The 24,481-nt window shown below is 32.8% G+C and overlaps 1 protein-coding gene across 4 annotated transcripts; it reads right to left on the bottom strand.

The window, feature by feature from the left end:
* Positions 1-2,278: 2,278 nt before the first annotated feature.
* LOC112292843 (chloroplast envelope quinone oxidoreductase homolog) lies at positions 2,279-6,136 on the bottom strand. 4 transcript variants are annotated; one of them, XM_024541719.3, is made up of 6 exons: positions 5,329-6,136; positions 4,505-4,659; positions 4,230-4,371; positions 3,777-3,865; positions 3,363-3,587; positions 2,279-3,243 (listed from the first exon to the last, which is right to left on the bottom strand). In XM_024541719.3, exons 2-6 carry the CDS (start codon positions 4,589-4,591, stop codon positions 2,707-2,709), a joined length of 1,080 nt encoding a protein of 359 aa, XP_024397487.1. In that variant the 5' UTR covers positions 4,592-4,659; positions 5,329-6,136; the 3' UTR covers positions 2,279-2,706. The 4 variants fall into 4 exon arrangements, with proteins under 4 accessions (XP_024397487.1, XP_024397489.1, XP_024397492.1 ...); XM_024541721.3 differs by having other exon boundaries at positions 4,505-5,168; positions 5,329-6,081; XM_024541724.3 differs by having other exon boundaries at positions 4,505-4,617; positions 5,329-5,684.
* Positions 6,137-24,481: the final 18,345 nt, after the last annotated feature.

The raw sequence follows: 24,481 nt of genomic DNA, 5'->3' as shown, positions 1-24,481 counted from the left end.
TTTATTTTAGTACTATAAAAAATTAACAAGAATATAAAAGTTCAACTTCAAATAGATTGATTCTAATATCAAATAAAATAAAAACACGCATGTTTTATCATAGATCTAATATTGAATCTTATCTCTACATGCATAATTTAATCTACAATAAATATATATATATATATATATATTTAATGAATTTAATATCTTTCTATTATAAAATTTAATTAGAAAAATATTATGTCTCATTTGGTTTTATTATTGATACAAAATTTGTACACTCATAAATTATTTTAAGTTCTTGTAGTTCTAATTTATTTTTTAGAAAGTTAAAAAAAATAAAATTAAATGGTAAGATTATTTAAATTAATAAATATCCATAATTTTATTGTTTTCTATTTTAGATACTTTAAATTTTATTTTAAAAATAATACATAATAGAAATCATCTTGTTTTTGTAGTTAATAGTGTTGTTATATTGAAAAAAAGTGTTGAGTCAAGTACCAAATTAAATGCATTAGATTCTAAGAATGTAAATTTTTATTTTTATTTGATAATTTAAATTTTTATCTTACATTGGTATAAGATAAAGCAACCAAACAAGTATCATGGATATACATATTTATCTATATTTAGCTGAGTTATGTAGAAGAAAGTAGAAGTAAAAAAAGAGACAAAAGTGGAGCCTTCTTCACTCTTGTCAACAACTTTTTTATTCTTAGTCTTGTTTCATCTCTAGTCTTCTTATCTCTACCAACAACTGTTCTAATTTTAATACTATGTTACCTTGGAGTGAATATATATATTCTTTTTGAGTGACATGAGAATGTATTGACATTTTGATTGCTTATAATTCATGTCCTTGACAACAAGTCATTCAACAAACTTTGTTGTTTACTTGATGTTATAATTTTGAATACAAACTTTGTTTAAAATAATTTTTTAATTTGGTTCTTTTTATTTCTTTTTTAAAGAGCTTTAGATTTTTTTTTTCCACAAATCGATTGGTATAATTTTTAATTTATTTATGATTAAAAAATCCAAACATAAAAAATAAAATATTATATTTTTTATGATTAATATTTTGATAATTTAAGCATCTAAATTTATTTATAATGATTAATGTTTTATTTACTTGTAATAGATTTTTAAAATATAATGTAAAGTTTTTTACAAGATTTATATTTTTTCATGCTTTGGTAGTCATCAATTTGTTTTTATTATATGTTTTAGATTATTCTAAATAGGGATTAAATAATTGTTTTAATAGCAACTATGCAAGCATAAAAACAAAACTTAATATATATATATATATATATATATATATATATATATTTAATCATTTAAACAAATATTTATATATATATATATATTTAAAACTTCTATTATGAAATGCATTTAAATGACAACCAAATTATAAATAAATAATCAGTATATATTTTTATATTTTTATTGTGATTTATTAGAAAAAATAACCATATCTATAAAAGGCACGATTTTCTATGTACAACTTCTAAAATTATTAACATTTTATTTAAACCTAAAAGTATTTCATAATTTATAGAAATTTATTTCCAAAAAAAGGCTTTAATATTTAACAAAATAGAAGTAGACTTTGATTGATGTACAAATATTAAAAAATAAACTTAAACCATTAATTAGAGAAATAATTTAAGGATAATAAATAAATCTTTGCAATGTAATATTTTACAAGAATCTAGTTGTAAAATTTCTATTATAATTTATCAAAATTATCTTGTGGATGAAGTTGCATTTGTATAACCTAACTCTTTCTCTGTGTTATTTGTCTACAAATATCAAACTTTGATGTATTAAGAATTTTTATATAAGAAATAACATTATGTGATAAATGAAGAAATCAATATAAAAAGACAATATTGATTTGAACACTAATGATTTGCAATTGTTATGATGCAAATATGATATTTTTGTTTTTTGTTAAAATAAATAAATTCAATTACTGATGTTTTGTTTGTTGATCTTGTGAAGAACATAAATTTACACATATTCTTTGAAAATATATCTAGCATACATGTGTCAAAAATTATATATATGTATATATATAAATTATTGCTAAATGTGAACAGACTAAACAACCTTGAATCATTGAAAATAAAATAGTTAAAATAAAAAAAAAGCCATAAAGTTTACCAAATTTGCACTCAAAATCCTAACATAATGCCATACTGAATGAAATTATGGACATTGAAAGGGTCTCAAACTCTCCACAAAGAACTTTTAAACCTCATATTGCTTTCAAATAAACAAGATAAAAATAATTGAAAAAGCAAACAAGGTATTGAGAGAAAAGTGGTACCTTAGCCCAGATTACAGCATATCGTTATCCAGATTAAAAAACTAAAACTAGCACATCCCTGTTCATATTTATGTATACCCTAGCAATAATTTTTATATATACATATAAATAAATTTTGATATATATATATATATATATATATATATATATATCTTCAACTAGAGAATATTTACATCAAAAGAAAGAAGAAAGAAAGTTCTGATCTAAACTATTCGTTGAATCCGAATTTGGAAGGAAAGGACCAAAAAAAAAAAAAAAAAAAAAAAAAAAACTGTACTGTTTCAAAGTGGTAGTAAAACCAGTTGACATAAGAGCTTTTTTTTTAACACTCAAAAAAGGCAAAGAAGTGCTTAGAGACAAGATAGACAGGAAAGGTGGAGTCTTCACTAATGCTTCGGTGTCGGTGGAGGGGAAGTCACCACCGTGTGGTGGCCTGCTAGACTCTGCAAAGGTTCACAGATAGATATCACAATCTTCCCAACGGCAACTCCCTCCATGCATCTGCTCCAAGCTTCCTGTGCTTTGGCCAGAGGATATGTTGAATCGATCACAACTCTGATCTTCTTCTGGTGCAGAAGGTTGAAGAGGAGATACATGTCGGCACAGTTGGGGATGTGCATGAAAGGGAAGTACTTCTGCTTGGACAGCGAGAAGGCGTGTATCGCAGTTGTCATGAAGCCTTTCGGTGACGGGTTTAAGTCGATCACGAAGCCAGCGGGTGCGAGCAGGAACTTGTATTGAGGGAAGGGTCGATTCGGACCACAGTTGATCACAACGTCGTACTTCTTTCCGGTAGGACTCTCTGGGGCAGCTCCCTTTAAGGCTTCGTAGGTCAGTGTTTCGTCTGCTCCCAAGCTTTTGAGCAATTCGAAGTTGTTGGGGTTGCAAGTCACTGTCACGTGAGCGCCTCCCAGTTTTGCAATCTGCAGCATAGGCATATTATAAGCTTCAGAAGATACTTTGTAATATGTATAGATAAACTCAACCAAAGGATTTGACTGAGGAAATTCAAGCTTTACGAACTGGGGAGAAGATAGTGTACCTGCACAGCCAAAGTCCCTACCCCTCCAGATGCGGCTCTAATGAGGATGTTTTTAGATTCAGTGGATCTCCTTTCAATGTCAATCCCTGCCGAGTTACGAACACTTTGAAGAGCAGTAAATCCACTGATCAGCAACGCAGCGCCCTGAATTGGTGTAACTTCATGCCGTCTTTTTATTGTGACCCTGATTGGGGCGATTGCATATTCGGCAAGGCCTCCACCAGCCTGACATAAACCACCAAACACTATTGATTGAGGATAGAAGGATGTCATGAACGACTTGTCTACCAAATTCACAAAAGTGACAAAAACCTGGTGCTACTTCAATAAAAATGTCTAATGCACATACGATTGTCAGCTCAAGCCGCGCGCGCAATCGAGCGAGAGCGCGATAAAGAGTGAAGGAGATCATACCCTGCCCAGACAGCTCACAACTTTGTCACCAGGTACGAAAGTTGTCACTGCAGGACCCACACTGACGACCATCCCAGCAATGTCTGCACCTGCTCACAGGGCAACGCTGCACTTAAGTCCGCATCCTCAAATATCTCCTATACAATACGTCTCTCTTAGAGATCCCTGGAATGGTTTTGCTAGAGCCGACTAAGGATATTCTGAAGCAACCCAAGCCCTTTACGATGTGGCACCACGAATATTACCGTAACATGACACTGACTTTTCAGAACTTGAATGAAGTTTCGTCTATCACCAGAAGGGACCATGCAACTTAAATCCCTATTCAGTAGAATTTCAGCATGAAACCAAATGGCTTCTTTATTGATTCGTTAAAAAAAAAAAAAAAAAAAAAAAAAAAAAAATCCTTTTGGATGAACGCTTTGCACTTTAGTGTAAGTTTGAAGCAGTCACCTGGTACATGTGGGAACTTGTAGGGCAGAACAGGTTTCATAGCGCCCTTCTGAACTTTCCAATCAATAGGATTGATACTGCAAGCTTCCACCTTAACAAGCACCTCATCTCTGCCCGGTTTGGGAACTGGCAACTCCACATGCTGCACCGTCGCAACATCACACCGGCAGCGTCACAAAATGAAACGTACTTGAAAGTGTACAATGTTCAACAAGAAGAAGGGAAGCTGGAGACTGGAACCACACATTCAAAACAATACCGGTTGAGAGAATTACCTCTAAACCTTCCGCACCGCCACCATAGCAGGAGTATTGGACAGCTTTCATCGTCTTGGGAATATCCAACACAGAATGAGACGCCATGGCTGATATTCACGCTTCTTCCGCTTCTTCCAACCACAATAGACCACCAATACCCTCAAATATACCTTCTGAGGAGAAAAAAATCGACATGTACCACATCACTGAAGGTGTCTACTAATGCGAAGTGGACCATTCCTAATACCAAAGAACAGCATTTCCTACGAGTGTCAAGCTACTTGAAGCTGTTCCCCAACTTCTCTTTGATTTATGTCAGGACTCCTTCCTCTCGTCCTTCCTCAAGTGAACCGACTGAGTTGTCCAGAAACGTTGCCTCTCCAGCAGAGGCATATTGTTCCGCTATTTTCGAGTAATGACCCACTCGTCTCAATAATCGCAAAAGCGACCTAAGTCAATCTACAGGCGAAAACTCTTACTACTGGGCTTCAGCCGTGGGATATACAGGTTATATGTTTTCTTTCTGTTTCCAAGAAACGAAAATGCTCTTAATGAATTAAACCCTTCGCAGCATAACTACGGAAAGTCTGAGGTTTCTCGATCCCTAATTGCCCAAACCACAACTTCACCAAAGGAAAAAATCTTCCCCAAAGAGTCTTAACTATCACTCGGTGATAGCGCGCTGCGCAGTACAGAATACGTCCTCAAAACACAAACAGCTCATATTCGCAGGGCAATGCAAAGGAAGCTACACAGTCACAACAACAACAAACTGAAGAGTTACATTCATCCGGCGGTAATCGTGGAGCAAGAGAATTTCCACGGAGTGACAAGCAGCTCACCTTCACACCGCCACCAGATCGAAGCTCAACTCAACTCGAGCTCTGGATGTCTGACAACAACAGATGCCCACGCTCAAATGGCACCAGCGGTTCGCCTTCCACCTCGAATGACCTCTTCACGGGCGCCACTCGATGCGACCCTCGTTCTTCCTCCTTGCAGGCAACGAACGCTCTTGGCAAAGATTCATAAAGTTGCTGCACTGGACAAGTCGAACTCGAAAACAGGATCAGACAGACTAGGTCAAGCGGACAAAAAAAACAAACAAAAACAAAAGAAAAAGAAAATTGTGCACGCCACCTATCATACGGGGGCTCATATCTCTCTACCGCATAACAGCATCATCACCGACTTTGACAAACTGATAATAAAAACAACTTAGTTGCTGGAGCGAATAAAATTAACATGGATCGGTGCGGCGATTCGCATTGCGTGTGGAACTCCTCAGAACGCGCCAGGTTTTCGATCCGCAAGGTGCTCCAAGTGGCAAGAGTAAAAAAGTGCGGCCACTCTGGTGGAAGTGTGTCGGAGGCAATGAATCCCTGGCACGTGAGACTTGTCTACCTGGAGAAGCGGCCACAAAAGACTCTTTGTGGGTTTTAACTTTCGTCAGGTTTCCGTGCCACAATACACACAATCCCGTTGAAACTATCCCCGCGTCGTCGAATCTCGCATCCTTTTGCAGTCTTCCCTCTCATCGGGGGGGGGAGCTGTCCACGGCGTAGGACGCACCGCGAGTGCACAGCAGTGGTTCTTGTGGGGGGCACAAGAGACAATTTCCTGCTCACGAGACTCACTTCAATCCATCTTTCGAGACGCAGTTTGTTTGATGTCAGATCTGGGGACTTCTCACTTTCTCACTCTCACTCCAAATCCGTATATCCACAGCAGAATTTATCCTATTTCCCCCCACCACTCATTCCCCACCCACTCTCCTTGGGAGTCCAGTTTTGGTTTTATCTGTTTTTGTTTTGTCACTCTCGCTGATTCTGCTGCTATTCTTTTTATATTATTATTTTACCGTTGAAACAGTGCAGGATATGAATCCTGCAGGTTTAGAAACTTCCACATGGGGTTTTACAGAGTCTGCCAAACAAAGTCAGAAAGAAGGGCTGTGGCAGGGGTGGTTCTTCACGACCTGGCTTGTCCACAACATTTGTATATATATATATATATATATATATGTATATTATTATTATTGTTGTTGTTGTTGGGTGTCCAAGTATTACTTGATTTTTATTTTTATTTTTTTGTTCATGTGTTTATTGTTGAAATATAAGAGGGTTCACTTGGTATTTGATTACAAAGGTTAGGGAGGTGGGGTTTTATCAAGTATTATCAGGTTTACGTACAATGTTATCATGTTTGTATGGAGATTTGATAGTTGTTTTTTTGGGTTCCAAATTAATACATTTTGTTGTATTTAATGAGGATCTAGAAAATTGACTTTTAAAAGAAATAGTGTGATTTGTTTTTATATTCGAAGAGATTAGATGCAAGGCCATACTTGATTGACCAAGTTGAATACCTAATGGAGGGAGGGAAGGTCTACAAAAATGGTTTATTTGAGGTCACGAGACTTGTTGTGGGTTTTTCATGGTTGGTTGTGATGTTGCATGTTATGAACAAAAGCGCACAAATTTTGAGTTCTTTGATGACAAAAACTTTGCTAAAATCAATGCAAAATAGATTCTTGTTTCTTGAAATATTAAAAGCTTGTAATTGATTTTTATTGTAGAGAATATTTATTGCATTTGTGCATAGTTTGTTGCATAGTGATACCAAAAAAATCCAAACTCATGCAAATAACACAATAATTACATTTTGTTCCATGATTTGTTTTGGTTACAATTGAAGGAAGAAGATTGAGGGTTTCAAGTTGAAAAATAAGATTCATTTAAAAATAAATAAAAAACCAACATTTAAATAGGATTGACAAGTTAATGTCAAATTAATGATTTCTTGCTATAAATGAAAGTCTAGAAAATTTTATTGGAGATAAAAATTTCATTTTAGTATAACATTAAAAATTAAAGTTTTTAAGATTACTTTAAAGAAGGTTGACGACTCTGATTTTAATAACCTTTCATATTTATAGTGGAAGAATCAATACTAGTTTTACAATATAGATTTTTTTAGTAATGAACAAAAAAAAAAAAAGAAAAAAAGAAGATGATTAATTTACTAATCTTATTATTTTATTGTTATTTTATTAATGAATTTTGAGAATCTAGACCAAGAATTAAATTAGATAGATTTGGTCTTAGAGTTATGAAACTAAAAGAATTTCAATAAAAAAATATCAGAGAATATTATAAAGATCAGTCTAGTGTAAAAAAATACAATAGATTACCTTTTGCATCAACAAGGAAACTATAGTAAAAAAATATAAAAGTAAATTAGAACCTATAATTTTTTTATTTTTATTTTTATTTTTTAAATTTACAAATATATTTATCCAAAAAGTTCTTAAAACATGTTAATTAACACAAATTTTTAAAGTGTGTTATCGTTAAAAAGTTGTGTTTGTAAATTAAACTCTTATTTAATTTACATGTCATTAGGCCTTGATATTTTTATATTAAATAATATTATTCTGTTGAAAAGAGAAGATAAAGAAAAAAACACTAATAAAGATACATATTTTTCATAAATATTAATATTTTTTGTAGTCTTAACTAGCAAAGAAGGTTCTAGATATATTGAGGGTCTATAAAAGGTCTGTTATTTAAGTTTTGGTGTAACGAACATGATGATTAAAGTTTAATAATTATACCACCTACAAAATTCATTTTATGGTATATGTTTGTTAAGGTTGGAGAAGAATGGATATATATAAATATAGGTATATTTCTAAATTTATAAATGATGTTTTATATTGAATTATATTTTAAAGAATAACAATAATAGTTATAAGGATCCAAGTAATATTAAAGCTTATAAAAAAAGACAATAAGAATACATTTGAAAATATTAATCTTCTTTGAATTGCTAGTGCATAAATCACAATAAAACTTAAATTAATAAAATAATAAAATATCACAAAAATTAAAGGATATAGAAAGAAAATAAAAATTTATCTAATAAAATATTTTTCATCTAAGATACTTTAAATTCTTTTAATTTTTTTTCAAACTAAAAAACCTAATTATTTTAATATATCCAAGTTTTGAAAATTAAATCTATTTTAATACTTAACCAAATTGTTGGATTGTTTTTTAAATCAATTATCATTTTTCTACTTAATTGAACAAAATAAGAATAAAAATATAGAATAATAAAGAAAAGAAAAGACCTAGGATTACTTTTTCTCTATTATAAATATAAATATTATATATATATATATATATATATATATATAATTCAATTGAAAAAGCATGAAATAAAAGAAGCAAATTGCATTGAATATTTTTCATGTTGAAAAATTGAATAGTAAAGGTTTTATTGTTATTAAAATATTTTAAAACCAGAATTTCGTTAAGGAATTTATGAAAGAATCTAAAGCATAAGATTTCAAATGTATTAAACAAGAAGTTTTGTAAGTCTCAATTAAGGGTCATAGAAAAGGATAATTATAATAATAGTTTATTTCAATGTTACAACTTTTGAAATTTACATTTTTTCTTGTAGACAATTAGAAAATTTAAGGTTGTTTTTAAATCATATAAAATTCTATTGGAATTTTGTAAAATACATCTATTAATAATATAATTTTTTAACATTTAATTTTTTTTGCAAATATTTTAAAGAAAATATCAATGAAAAACCATAGTATTTGCACATTTGGTCACATTTTTACAAATACAAATATTCAAATCTTAAAAGATTGATTTGAGAAGGTTTAAAATGCAACCTTTTACTGAAATTTAAATATTGCAGATTTGAGATCTTTATTAATTTTTTTTTTTTAAATAAAACAAAGTGATGGGGCTTGCATGGAATTTCCACCAAGAGTTGTACAGAAAGGTGATAATAAACAAACTTATTTTTCTACAAAATAATAGTAGATGATTGGAACTTATAGGTGGTAGAAAAATGAATTAAAGAAATGAAAATATTCCATAATTCTAAATTTATTACATAATGTATTAGACTTTTTGTTTTAGAAATATGTAAAGAAAGGATTCGAAAAAGAAAAAAAATTTGTGGCTAAAGATTGACCAAGCATCTAATGTAATATTTGTAAATGATTTTTACATTAAGAATCTTTCTTATAAAATTATTTGGCCATGATACAATTTCTCTTAAATTCTAACAGTGATTGCTTGAGAAGGAAGTTATTCTTAAACAGACTATGATTTTTTTAAGTTGTTTGTTGTGTATGTGTTTGCAATGTTCAAATTTTTAATTTGAGCTCATTTAAAAAAATAAAAATAAAAATTGATGAAATTTTGTTGTCATAGAAAGTGCACATATTGGCAGCAATGAGCTAGAGATTAAAGTTTACTATGTTTTCTTTAGTGCTGCCTTTATTGGCATGATTTGAAATAAAAACATATTTAAGGTAGCATTTAGAATAAGGTACAAAAATGCTAGCTAGGGGATGTTCTTTTGTATTTTGAGTTTTCAAATAAAAAGAACATTGCAAGGATGAAACAAAAACTAAATTAAATAAAGGAATTAAAAAAGAAGAGGAAAAATCTTGTATAGTTTGAAAATTTTAGATCTTCATTGAATTTCTCAACCTAAATGCATCATGTGGTTAGAATTTTGTTTTCATTTTGATAAATGTATGTAAAAAAAATAAATGAATATATTATTTATTTATTTATTTAAAAAATAATTTTATACTTTATAATGATCAAACAACTCATGTTTTTAGATATCTATAAAAATCAAATTTCTAAAAAAAGCATAGATTTGATTTTAATTTTAATTGATGGCTATAGCAATAATATACATACATACATACATACATACATATATATATATAATCATTCGTTGGATAATTCTATTAGTACTCATTAATTACTTTAATTCGAATTGATACTGAATGACCATTTGTTAATTTATTTTAAAAGTCTTTGTAGCTACTTCAGCTACATATCTTTATTTATTTGTAATATATATATATATATATATATATATATATATTTATTGGATGTTTAATTTACTAAAGAATATAGACACGTGAGAAAGTAAAATTTTCTATGATGCATGGGCTCACAAAAGCTTACCTTCATTATATCAAACTTACAGGACATGCTAAGATACATAACTTTCATATTATATTTTATTGGCCACTTTTCGAAGTTTTGAAAAAAAATAAAAAATAAATAAACACTTTTCAGTTCTGCAATCTTTTATCACAAAACTTGAATATTTCATCTGAGAATTCAAAAAATTAACATACAAAAAATCTTACTGTTAATCCTAATCACATTCTTAGTTTTTTGAATGTCATTAAAAATGCTTACTCTCTTCAAGCAGCACCCAAGTCTACAAAAATTGCAACACTCTTTCTCATTTTCTCATTTTCTTACTTACGATGTTCGTGACATAATTTGGTACACAACATGAACCAAAGTATGGAATCTGAACGAACCCCGTTGATATGAATCAATGAAAAGTTTTACACATCGACCATGGCTGAATAAGGACTTGGATTGTGTCGGTGGAAGAAAGCGAGCCTGCTGAAGAATGCCGTAAAATGGCCTCAACAACTGCCGAAGAATCGGTGCAAACCGAAAGGTTCCTATCGATAAAACCAACGCTTTTCTAAAGCGAGATTTACAGTAGACATGACCACCGATCAGCGACACCCATTTAGCAAAGATTTTCGAAGATTCATGCTCTTCGATGGCCAGTTTTTCGGATGATTCTCTGGAGAAATGTCCGTCACGATAGCGCAATCAGCTACGGAACGACAGAAAGGGGATCCAATCTCGCACTCAAGTCCATGCAACAGAATTTTATGAGTATCTCAAAAGCAGGACCGAAGTCAGAAACACCCACGCTTCGTAGCAGGAAGCTTGATTGAGCCTTGTGCCTTAGATCCTGTTGTAAACGCGATCCTTCTTGCACAGAAGATCTGTTTGACGACGTACCACTGAGCCTCTGTTTTCTCTCTTTTTTCAGAGAGAAGGCGGTGTTTTCTTCGTCCTGATTTGATCTCATTGGCAACCCTAATTGTTGAACCGGGGAGCGCAATTGATGAAACTCATGAGGTAATTGATCGCCATCGGTCTCGGGAGGCTTCAAATCACTGAGATCTATGTGTGTGGAGTGTCTGATTTGCTAATTACATTGTTGCGCGTCGGAACGTGGACCAAACGTGAGTAACCACAAATTGTGCCACCAAGTGTGCTTCCAGATGGAAACCTAAGTTGAGGAATGGGTGCATAATTTGGGTTCATCTCAACATTCCCCATTGATATATTTGCTCGCAGCCTAGAATGCGCCGGCACTGACATATAAATGCTTGTTTCGTCAATTCGGAGGCTTTTCCTGATAACCTTCTTCTTAATTGCTGGAGAAGGACTGCCAATTTCGGTACACTGACTGCACTGCCACTATCAACCATCAAACGGTGCACAGCTCTGAAGCACAACCTCTACACCACGCAAAGCTTGAGCGGTCAGTCAGTCACCTTCTGACACGAATTTAGGGTTAGAATTGCAAACTCCAATCACGGAAATGCAAACTCCTAAACTCACTCCCAACTTTAAAAAAAAATGCATCTTTTTCAGACATCGGTATCTCCACCACTCACCCTTGCAAAAGCACCGCAACATTCTCCAGTGTTTCATTTTTTGGGTGGAGGAGAACCCATCTTGCAGTTTGTTGATGTTGATATTTGTCAAATGCAGGGTAGATTTGACGTGATGAATTACGTTTTAAAAGATATCTTAATCTCTAATGTTCTTATTATAGAGTAAGCTTAAGCACATCTAATTAGTAGTTATTGTATGACTCGACTGCTTGATTTTTATCTGGTCTACACATAATTAAGTTGCTTTGTGGGATTCTATTTTGACATTCAGTTTTATTTTCCACTGATTTTCTTGTGATTTAATTTATTTATTATTCATTAACTATTCCACTTGTTTGTGAACATAGCTTTTAGCTCTCGCTTCTGTTTGTTTGTTTGTTTTTTTTTGTTTTGTTTTTTTTGAATATATCATTTTGTAGTAATATTCTAAATTTAGAAATTATTGTAAAGATCATTGTCTTGTATTATAATTATTCTAAGTGCCATTTTAATTTTTTTCGGCATTTTTCTTGGATCTAGATTGTGTATATACTGACTATATTCTTAGTAGTAACTCTATAATTCTATTTTTTAAAATCTTAAAAAAAGAATATATATATATATATATATATAGATATAGCTTATTTAAAAAATAATTTATTCTATGGTTTATATTTGATTGAATTAGCAAGTGATTTATTTAGAAGTCTTGTTGTCTAATTCTATCTTTTCATAGGTAGAAGGCTATTCTAAAACTATACTCAACTAACTCAATTACTTGAGAGGAGCATAATGAGCAATTGATCTTATAATAAATTGTTTTTAATTTTTCCAAATTAAATTTATTGTGGTAAATTCTACATTCTATTATATTGACATGTTGTAAATATTGTAATATATACTTGGAGTTTTAAGTTTTAAATATAAAATAATTTTTGTCCCTACTTTGTCCATTTTATTCCATTTTTGGTAGAAAATACTAACTATAGTTTACAATATATGACCAAAGTAAATTAACTAGCCAATTTTTATTGATTTTTTTTTTATTAATCTAATAATATATCTAATAAAAATTTGGATGTTAGTATGTCTTAAATGTAGAGTTCTAATAATCTATTTTTCTAATAAATCTACCATTATTTTACTTCAATATGTCATTCATAAACATTCTTTATTTTTATTATTACAACATAAATTTACATAACTATTCTATGACTAGGGATTAAATTCTATCCCATTCGAAATTGTACATGCATCATTAATTTGAATAATAACTTATTATTTAATGGACTTCACTCCTAAAAGATTTAATTTCCATTAATACCAATCAATTTTTTCTTCTAATAAATATCAATTCTAATATGTGTACATTTCTTGTGTGTAATTATATTTTTTCTATAATTTTAAAAAGTTCTAAGAAACTTTATCATATAATATTAAATATGTTATTTTTAATAAAAAAATATTTTTATTTATTGAATTTTAAACTTAACTATTATTAATAATATTTTTTCAACCAATATGTTTTTTTAATCATAAGTTAGAATAAAAGAACTAAAATATAACCTTAGTTAACTTCTCTAAGAATAGACATTGTTTTTATAAAAATCATAAAAATACCTTTGATAAAGTATTACAAAAAGTAATTGATTCTAGTTGTTTGACAATAATCTCTTTCTACCTTTGGTTATTAAATGTTTTTGTACATTTGTCCAACTCACTTCTTTTTAGATCTTTATTTTACATTTTTTCTCATAACTTGCTTAATATTTGAAATTTTAATTTTTATATCTATTCAATGTTTTTATTTTTATAAATGATTTTATCTACACACTTCTAAGTTTCTATAGTGTTTTTATAATTTAAAAATAAAATTTATGTATTTAAAATTTGAATTAAGTAAAAGATGTGTTATAAGAATATTAATTTTATTGATAGGTTATTAATAGTAAATATATTGCTTCTTATTTTTTCTTTTAGATATTATAGTGAATAAATAAAAATGTAAAATTTGGTCAATCTTCTCATTCTTTTTGGTGTAGTATTCTAAAAATACTTAAAATGGATATTTTATGAAAAAAATTCAATTAATATCTTACTTTAAAAAAAGTCCACTTATTTTCTTTATTTCTTATAAAAATATTTTTTAGACGAAAGAATTTTTTAACTTAATTTTTTTTTAATTCCAATTTATTTTTTAAAAATATTTATAGAGTCTTGTTTAGAGGATACTATTTAAAGATGGCCTATAATTAAATAAATTTATGATAATTTTTAGATGCATACATTGAGATTTTACTATGAATTTAATTAAATAAAATATAAATTATGATATTTTATTATTTTTCAATGAGCCAATTTTTTCTATTATTTGGAACCATAAATAAATACATCCATATAGTTTCAATTTCATAAAGATCATTAACATATCATAATTCAATCATTAAAGTATAAAAATTTGTATTAGCTAATACATTCCTATTTAGAATTTGAGATCCATTTTTATATAGTGTATGTTCTTATATTATTAAAATGTAACAACTATATTACAAAATATTTTTATAAAAATATAATTATAAGATTTTTTTAAGGATTATATAACTTTGTGATGGTATATAATATCATTTGTAAATTTATTCAAGTAAAGTCTTATAGAAGAAATAACTTATGATCAATTTGATTTTGGCAAATAGAAAAGTTAGTATATTTTTTTATGTGTAGCATTATCCAAGTTTTTAATATTATTTTATAATATGGGCAAATATGTGGAATTTATTTTTTATTTTAATTTATTTTAATAGAATAATTTATTTATTCTTTTTTATTATGCATAAGTTCTACTAAATACTTATGAACTTTAGATCTTTGTTCATATTTTGATATACTTCAAGAATCTTATAAAAATAGTATAGATTAGATTCTTACGACTTTTATAGCTTAGATTTGGACTATTTACCATTCAACATGTTTTACATCTTCATGTTATACAATACAATTGATTTTAGTTATTTTTGTATATTTTTTATTGGAGAAATTAGAAGCATCTAATTTTATCATCTTAATGCAATAAATTTGGAATTGTATAGTATTTGAGCTCCATTATATTGTTGGATTTTTAGTCAGCTAATTTTATTATATGTATGAAACATATACCACTTTGCACATCTTAACATTCTATTCATTGATACATCTATTGAAACATGACTAGATTCTTTAAGGCCTAAAACCTTACCAATTTCATTACAACAAAGATCTCGACACAATGTAAGACCAAGTACACCAAAACAAAATTGTAACTAAATGTAATAGAATATGAAAAACAAGTTCAAAGTAACTAAATGTAATAGAACATGAAAAATAAGTCTGAGTAAAAGAAAATAGAACCAAATAAAACCAAACAGAACAAAATAAGAAAAAACAACCAAATTTTATTAAAAGAAAGCGTCTAAAGCCATACTTCACCAAATGCCAAAATAACCTCATGTAGTCCTATTTATATTTTGTTCAACTATCTTTAGAACTTTCTAGAATATCTTTAATGGTGGGCTCTACTAAAATAATTGCATTTCTAGAAGACTCTAAAAGTGGGCCCTACTATGATAACTATCTTAAAGCCTTTTTAGAAGGTTCTATGGTGGATCCCATATGAACCACCATTCTAAATTCAATTCTAGAAACTTTTCAAAAATGACTCCAACTACATATCTTTATGTGCGAATAATACAAATATCATATCCATACCCTATTACAACTAATTTTCCTCTGTTAATGCGGAACGTCTTTGTTTTGCTTTCGATGGTATTTTGAAATGATATCTAGACAATGAATGAGATTTTAAATAGGTTCTCACATTGCATTGTTGATGGAATAATCTTTTTAGAGAACTTTGTATTAGAATTGCGGACATCTATTGCCACGGCAAAGATAGCCATGCTTCAAAATACTATCTACTTCATACTCTTATTGGTCATCAATTACAACCAATGGTGGTGGTGGTGGTTATTGGTGTTGATCCAAAAAGTGCCTTAATTCAATATGAAATTCCTTGAGCCGCAAAACATAGAAGACTGGATGGATCCAAATATGTGGCGGAAACTCAAGGCAATATGTAACATCCAAAATTATTATAAAAATGCAAAAAGGTCCAAGCCATTGAGGTCCTAGCTTATGGACTTAGATTGATGTAGTAAGTAGAAGGTTGGCATTGGAAAGTAATATGTGATCACCTTCTCGAAAGATCTTGTGTTGTTGGTGATTATCCACATATTGCTTTTGTCAATTTTATACAATAAAGAGATGATGTCATGCATCTTGCAAGGTTGTTGTAAGCCATTGTGCAAACTCTTCTATTACCAGATTGTTGGTGTTGATGGAACAATAGAGAGTTGATGGCATAATTGGATATTAACCGGTGTTAAGAAAGAATAGTGAATGACTAGTACTTGCTAAAATAATATCATTATAGGTAAATTCTTGTCAAGGACAAAGACTCGATGAGGGAAAATATACACAAAAAGGCTATCTCAATATAATAAGTCAAAATATAAACAAGTAGGTATATTAAAAGGAAACTGGAATGGCTATTGCCACAAGACAAGAAACTAAAGACTCTTGAACCTGGACTAGAAGCAAGAAAGGAGTTGACAAGAGTGAAGAAGCCTTCACTCTTGTCTCTATATATACTATCTAACTAGGGGCTACGTGGCGACGTTTTATAGGACCTCCAATATGTGTTGACTTTGTAGGACACATGCCTTCACTTACAAGGCAAGTTTTTCTACGTGTGGGCCACATAGTTAGCTTGATCTTCAAGCTAACAACATGTGTGGCACATGGCCAACTTGTTGACCACGTTTCTAATCCAAAAAGTCAATTAAAGACACCTATGAAGTCAAAGCAGTGTCTAGGAAGTTTCTAGGAAGCTTCTATATTAAATATTATAGAATTAACTTACTTTTATCTACTTTTACTTACTTCTACCTATTTCTATATGTAATTATTAGCTTACATGATTATGGCCGTGACATTACCCCCCTTTCTAGAGACGAGTTCCACGAGGAGCGGTCATCATATGTTGAGGAAATCTATGATGCGACGAATTGTATTCGCCACATACTCTGATCTCTGTTCTCTTCGAAGATGATTGATAGGGCCTCTCAACCATCGGTAGTGTCCCATACCAGGGCGGGAAGACCACCCAGTTATTTGATCATTGTTGAGGCCTTCGTAACTTCCTTCGAATAGAATATTTGGAAGACCATCTGGAGTTGTTCCTACCTCTAGCAAAATCACCAAACATCGGGAGTCCCTTCCCAAATCGTGATACCAAACACATTGTATCTCACCATCTATTCGAGGAAGAACATGTCGTTCTTGAAGATGTTCATCTCGATTGCGTCGTCTTGAAGGTTGTGACAATCGTAATGTCTCGTCCGACAGGTCAGCAAACGAAGGTTCTTGAGTTGAATCCACTGGTTGTTGGCTCTCCATCTAATTAGCGTCACAAATGCAAAGAAGTTACAAACAAAGATAGGAAATTGAATGTTATCTTGCCTCAATCTTGTCTCTTTTATAAGAAAGATTTTCATCTTGGTTTTGATGGATGTCGTTGATGAAAAACTTTGACTTTAGCTGATGCATTTGCTAGATTCCTGGATGGCTCCCATGTGCGTTCACTAATATCATATCCGCGCCAATGAACAAGATATTCCAGCTTATTTCGGCGCCGCCTTGAGTCTAATATCTCTTCCACCTCAAATTCTTCATTATTATCTACTTCTATAGGAGGCGGTGGCATTTGTCTTCTTCCTTGTATATCCACTGTCTTATATAGTTCAAGAAGAGACACGTGGAATACAGGATAGATCTTCATTGACTCCGGTAGATGTAACCGATATGCAACTGGGTTGATCTGTTCAGAAACAGAAAAGAGGCCAAGCCTACGATAGTCCAACTTGTCACAAGGTCGAGTAGTCTTGAAATTGCGACAAAGTAGCCATACCTTATCACCCACATTGAGTTGTGGTTGCTCCTTATGATATAGATCTGCGTTTATCTTTTGTCGTTCTTGAGCTTCCTTCGATTGCGTCTTCATTATTGCATGTAACTCTGACAACCGATTTGCCATATCTTCTGCTGTCACGGCCATAATCATGTAAGCTAATAATTACATATAGAAATAGGTAGAAGTAAGTAAAAGTAGATAAAAGTAAGTTAATTCTATAATATTTAATATGAAAGCTTCTTAGAATTTTTCTAGATGCTGCTTTGACTTCATAGGTGTCTTTAATTGATTTTGTAGATAAGAAACGTGGTCAACAAGTTGGCCATGTGCCACACATGTTGTTAGCTTGATGATCAAGTTAACTATGTGGCCCACACGTAGAAAAACTTGCCTTGTAAGTCAAGGCATGTGTCCTACAAAGTCAACACATATTGGAGGTTCTATAGAACATCGCCATGTAGCCCCTAGTTAGATAGTATATATAGAGACAAGAGTGAAGGCTTCTTCACTCTTGTCAACTCTTTTTTTGCTTCTAGTCTAGTTTCAAGGATCTCTAGTTTTCTTGTCTTGTGGCAATAGCCATTCCAGTTTCCTTTTAATATACCTACTTGTTTATATTTTGACTTATTATATCGAGATAGCCTTTTGGTGTATATTTTTCCTCATCGAGTCTTTGTCCTTGACAGATTGACAAGAGTACACTTACAATATCTGAGCTTTGTTTTTTCTTGAGTAAGAGTGGATTACTCCTTTCTCTTAACAAGACATAAGCGTATTAGAAGTTTGCGGATTACCCACTTTCAAACTGATATTGTTCTTAGTATCTTCTTTGTTATCAAGTCTTTCTTTTCTTTTGTCTTGAGCAATATCAAACAAATTTTTCTTCTTAGTGTCATTATGGCAGAGCTTGTTGAAATGAAGAGTGCAATGGCACAAATGCAAGAGCAAATGAGGGAGTTAATGCTTGCGATGCATCAACTCAATTCACCAACACAAGAATGAACAAGAATAGCAGAAAGTGGAGATATAGAGATGATCGAAGCTGCTTCAACATCTACAACAAATCATGTTCCTTCTCCAATTGTACAACACCCTATAAGCACTAGAGAACCAAGAATTGCCTTACCTGAGAAATTTGATGGTACGAGATCAAAGTTTCGAGGGTTCATCAATCAAGTACAATTGACAATTGAACTTCAACCGCAAAGCTATCCAACTCCAGGATCACAAGTCAGGTTTATTGGCACTCTACTTTCTGGTTCTGCATTATCGTGGTTTTCGTCTTTTCTTGAACAATGAAATCCAATATTGGATAATTTGGAAGCTTTTTTGGTGGAATTTCGATTTATGTATGGTGAACACGATGCAACTCGTGTTGCAACAAATAAGATCCGAATTCTGCGACAAGAAAATCGCTCAGTAACAATATATGCTTCACAATTTCGACAACTTGCAATTGACATCAAGTGGGATGATGCTGCACTCATCAGTCAATTTCTTTATGGATTGCAATACGAAGTAAAGAAATTGATGCTCAACTTACATGATCCTCAAACTTTGAGTCAAGCAATCGATTTTGCGGTAAAATGTGATAATCGACTTTTCGAATTTCGATCCGAGAATCATTCACGGGAACCTCAACGTTATTACTCAATGGCAACATCAACATCTTTGCCAAACGTACATTCGGAAGTAGAAGACATGCAAATTGACGCTGTCGTATTACGTGCTTTCCTGCTCGAGAACGCGCCGAGCGTCTGGCTGTAGAAGGTAGTATGGAGATTCGCCAATAGTAAAGTAGTCTATCAGTTTTTGACTGCTGGAATATAAACGACTGCAACAATATACCGTAAATCTATACGGGTGCTCTTCGACTGCTTGTCGAAGTCCTTTTTGCCTTAGCCGGTAGGTCTCTAGACGTTACAGAGAACCCCGTACAACCCAAACTGTTAACCTTCAATACTGCTTTGTACTTACGATCTTGTATCCACTAACTGTCTTGTTAGATTAACCCAATAAATTTCATTCACTCCGCATACTCAATCCTATAGACACCCTTTTAATCCTTCAATCACAGACGTAACTCGATTTCATAAAACAGTGAAGAGTATTCAAACCCACTTCATTTAAAAATCCTGATTCACCATTACAACACTGACTTCAGCAGCGATTGCCTCAGTCTTCTCCAAAACTCTACGAAGAAGAAAAATCCAAATTCTATGTCTTTCCTTCCCCGACCCGAAGCATGAAGCTCCTCTCTCTAATTTCCTTGATCTTCAAAAACCTCCAATAAAAAAAACCCGAACTGGTAACCTTGCAGAAGCTTGAAAAATCCTTCCCCTCCCGATTTCCCTCAAAAAAAAAAAAAAACCCCCCCAAAACTATATCCCACCTAACCTTATCCTCTGAATTTCTTCAATCTTCCGTCTTAGATCCGGAATTGGCACCCACCTCAAGCTTGGATCTGAAATTGGCTCTCACCGTCAAGCTTTCTCCTCCGTTTTTGCCTTTAAGAAATCCATTTACCGAAAACAACGTTCCCTGAGACGGCACAAAGAACAAGACAGCCTGAAATAGAATCGAACCCCGTAATCGGGACCACATTGAGTCACCCGACCAATTCAGGTCCTATATTGGGAAAGATGCCCGTAGTAACCTGGATGTTCCCATAATTGGGTCAAATTGGTCCTCGCGTCAGATTGGCTAAGACCCGTAGTAAGACCTGGATTTTCCGTAACTGGGTCAAATTGGTCCTCGCGTCAGATTGGCTAAGACCCGTAGTAAGATCTGGATTTCCCGTAACTAGACTGCATTGGGTTGCCCCACCAATACAGGTCTCATATTGGGTAAGAGGACCCGGATTTGATTATCGAAATTGGATCCAATTGGCTCCTCGAACCAGTCGTGTGAATTGGTCCTTCTCTTCCTTCTGACTCCCGTTATTGGAATCGAACGGGGCATTCCAGTATGCCCCGGCTGACTGTAACGGAGTCACTGAACCTGACCACTCAGTATTTGTACTAGAGTTGGTCGATGCTCCTAATATTCGAGGTAACTGAATATTAATAAAATTCCCCTTTCTTTTTATTTTCACTGTATACTCGTGTTACAACACGACAACGTGGTACGTTTTAAACCCCTAACTGAGTCAGAGAAGATTTGTCGTCGTCAAGAAGGATTATGTTTATATTGCGGAGAACCTAAGCACACTGCTCAACATTGTCCAAAGAAACGACGCAACTATAAAATGAGGGGTACGACGGTCAAAGAAGACAACATGTCGGAAAACGGATTCGTCCAGCTACAATAGGGACCGTGCAGCTGGAACCTTGTACAATTCCTAATGAAGGTCCTATCCTCTCCTCAGAACCCTCTCCTTGTTTTATAATAGACTTATATTTAGGACCTAAGAATTACAAAGCCTCTGCTTTATTAGATTCGGGAGCCTCAGCATGTTTTTTAGATGAACAATTTGTTAAAAGTCGTAAAATACCCTTTGTACAGAAACCTAAACCAGTACATGTAGAAGTCATAGATGGTCGTCCCTTGTCTTCTGGAGATGTCACTCATGAAACTCATCCTATAAAAGTAACAATAGACGGTCATGATAGCTACATAGCTTTTAACATAATTAAATACCCGTCCAATCCAGTTATTTTAGGTTTATCCTGGCTAGAAAAATATAACCCTCAAATAGATTGGAATTTGCGTAAATATGACTTTTCCCAGAGCGTTATTAATAGTTCTACTAACCAAGTAAAAAATTATAAGTCTAGTATAGTAAAACCCGTACTGATAGGTGCAAAAGCATTTATACACGCAGCAAAAGAAGGATCAACTTTTGCTATTTATGCTGCACCTATTTCTGAAAACGTAAAGACTTCAAGTGGCATTCCAAGTCAATATCATGAGTATCAAGACGTTTTTGAGAAAAAGAATGCAGATATTCTTCCTGAGCACTGCCCCTATGATTGTTCAATCGACCTCAAGGAAGGAACTCAGCCACCATTTGGACCAATTTACAGTTTATCGCAAGATGAGATGGCTGAACTCAAGACATATATTGACGAGAATTTAGCGAAGAATTTCATACGCCATTCAAAATCTCCAGCAGGAGCTCCAATTCTATTCGTAAAGAAAAAAGATGGATCTTCACGAATTTGTGTTGATTATCGAAGACTCAACAAGATCACAATCAAGAACAGGTATCCATTACCTTTGATATCAAGACTCCTTGACCAGTTGAATCAAGCTAAGATCTATACAAAAATAGATCTAAGAGGAGTATATAATCTAGTACGGATCAAAGAAGGAGATGAATGGAAGACTTCGTTTCGAACCAGGTATGGACATTTCGAATATAATGTCATGCCCTTTGGACTCACGAATGCACCAGCTGCTTTTCAACATCTCATGAATGATGTATTTCGTGAATTCTTAGACAATTTTATCGTCTGCTATCTAGACGATATCCTGATCTATTCTAAGAACGTCAAAGAACATGAAATACATGTTCGTCAAGTATTACAAAAACTTAGAGATGCAGGATTGTACGCCAAGATGGAAAAGTGTGTATTTCACACTACTCAAGTTGACTTTTTAGGATACATCATTTCAAATGATGGTCTCATGATGGATTCTAAGAAAGTCCAAACAATCATGGATTGGAAGATTCCAAGAACGGTAAGAGATGTCCAATGTTTCTTGGGATTTGCCAATTACTATCGGATCTTCATCAAAGATTTCTCACGAGTTGCAGCTCTACTTACACGCTTGACTAGTAAAGATAAATTCCAATGGAATCAAGAAGCGGAAGCAGCATTTGAAGCCTTGAAGACATCGTTTGTCTCTGCACCAGTCTTATATCGTGTTGATTTTTCCAAGGCATTTTTTATGGAAACAGATGCATCAGATTTTGCCTTGGGTGTAGTTTTATCACAAATGGGAATAGATGACAAACTTCATCCGATAGCTTTTCATTCAAGAAAATTCTCAGCAGCCAAGATCAATTATGAGATCCATGATAAAGAACTTCTTGCGATCGTGGATTCCTTTCAAGAATGGCATCATTATCTAGAAGGCGCTTCTAGTCCAGTCACTGTGTATACAGATCACAAGAACCTCGAGTATTTCATGTCAGCACGCGTGTTGAATCGTCGTCAAGCTCGTTGGAGTATATCTTTGTCAAGATTCGAGTTCATTATCACTTATCGGCCAGGAAAACAACAAGGTTTGTCTGATGCCCTATTTAGACGTTCTTATTTTGCACCAAAAGAAGGAGATGCAGCTTTTGAGCAACAAAGAACGGTCCTCTTGAAACCGGAGCAATTTCATCTCCGAGCAATGAAATCAACATTGACTGTTGATTCAACTTTTCTCAAGCAAATCCAGTCCAGTATGTCCTCAGACCCTCTTGTTTATGATATCGAGAATAATTCTTTCAAGTCTCATGATCCTTCTAAGTTCGAGTTCAAGAGTAATCTATTATATTTTGAAGGACACCTATATGTTCCAGAAGAAGAAGCACGTTTACGTGTTCTTCAAGCACGTCATGACTTTCCAGTAGCAGGGCACTTTGGATATAATAAGACTTTGGAACTCATATCAAGAGATTTTTGGTGGCCACAAATGTGGAAGTCAGTCAAAGACTTTGTACAATCATGTGATATTTGTTCAAGATAAAAAATTCCTCGTCATCGACCTTACGGACTTCTTCAGCCATTACATATACCAGAACAACCATGGTCTTCTGTTTCTATGGATTTCATCACAGATCTTCTAAGCTCAAGATCTTATGATTCTATATTTGTGATAGTAGATCGTTTCACCAAGATGGCACATTTTGTGCCATGTACAAAATCTATCACAGGTGAAGAAACAGCTAAGCTTTTCATTGATAATATCTATCGCTATCATGGATTACCTAAAGATATCATATCGGATAGGGGAACTCAATTTGTGTCAAGATTTTGGAGGACCCTTTTCAAGATTTTAAAAGTGGACATAAAGCTATCTTCGGCTTTCCATCCTCAAACTGATGGACAAACAGAGCGCGTAAACCAAGTCTTGGAGCAATATTTAAGGTGTACTATCAACTACCAACAAGATGATTGGACAACCCTTCTGCCATTGGCAGAGTTTGCTTATAATAATACGGTACATTCTTCCACGCAACAAACACCTTTCTTTGCCAATTATGGCTATCATCCACGACTTGATACTTTTGATTTTTCAAAAGTTGATAATCCTGCAGCAAAAGATATGGCAAATCGGTTGTCAGAGTTACATGCAATAATGAAGACGCAATTGAAGGAAGCTCAAGAACGACAAAAGATAAACGCAGATCTATATCGTAAGGAGCAACCACAACTCAATGTGGGTGATAAGGTATGGCTACTTCGTCGCAATTTCAAGACTACTCGACCTTGTGACAAGTTGGACTATCGTAGGCTTGGCCCCT

Source organism: Physcomitrium patens, chromosome 15, assembly GCF_059467195.1.
Source record: "Physcomitrium patens ecotype Gransden chromosome 15, ASM5946719v1, whole genome shotgun sequence".
Classification (NCBI taxonomy): Eukaryota; Viridiplantae; Streptophyta; class Bryopsida; order Funariales; family Funariaceae; genus Physcomitrium; species Physcomitrium patens.
Note: the sequence above shows the minus strand (reverse complement) of the source record. Positions and strands in the feature narration are given on the sequence as shown.

Bases quoted from the DNA above. Each gene is read 5' to 3' on its own strand.
- LOC112292843 (XM_024541719.3), bottom strand. From the start codon at position 4,591: ATGGCGTCTCATTCTGTGTTGGATATTCCCAAGACGATGAAAGCTGTC. The intron at 3,866-4,229 runs GTGACTGCTTCA...CCCTGTGAGCAG, and splicing joins CAAGTTCCCACATGTACCAG to GTGCAGACATTGCTGGGATG. The intron at 3,244-3,362 runs GTACACTATCTT...CCTATGCTGCAG, and splicing joins TAGGGACTTTGGCTGTGCAG to ATTGCAAAACTGGGAGGCGC.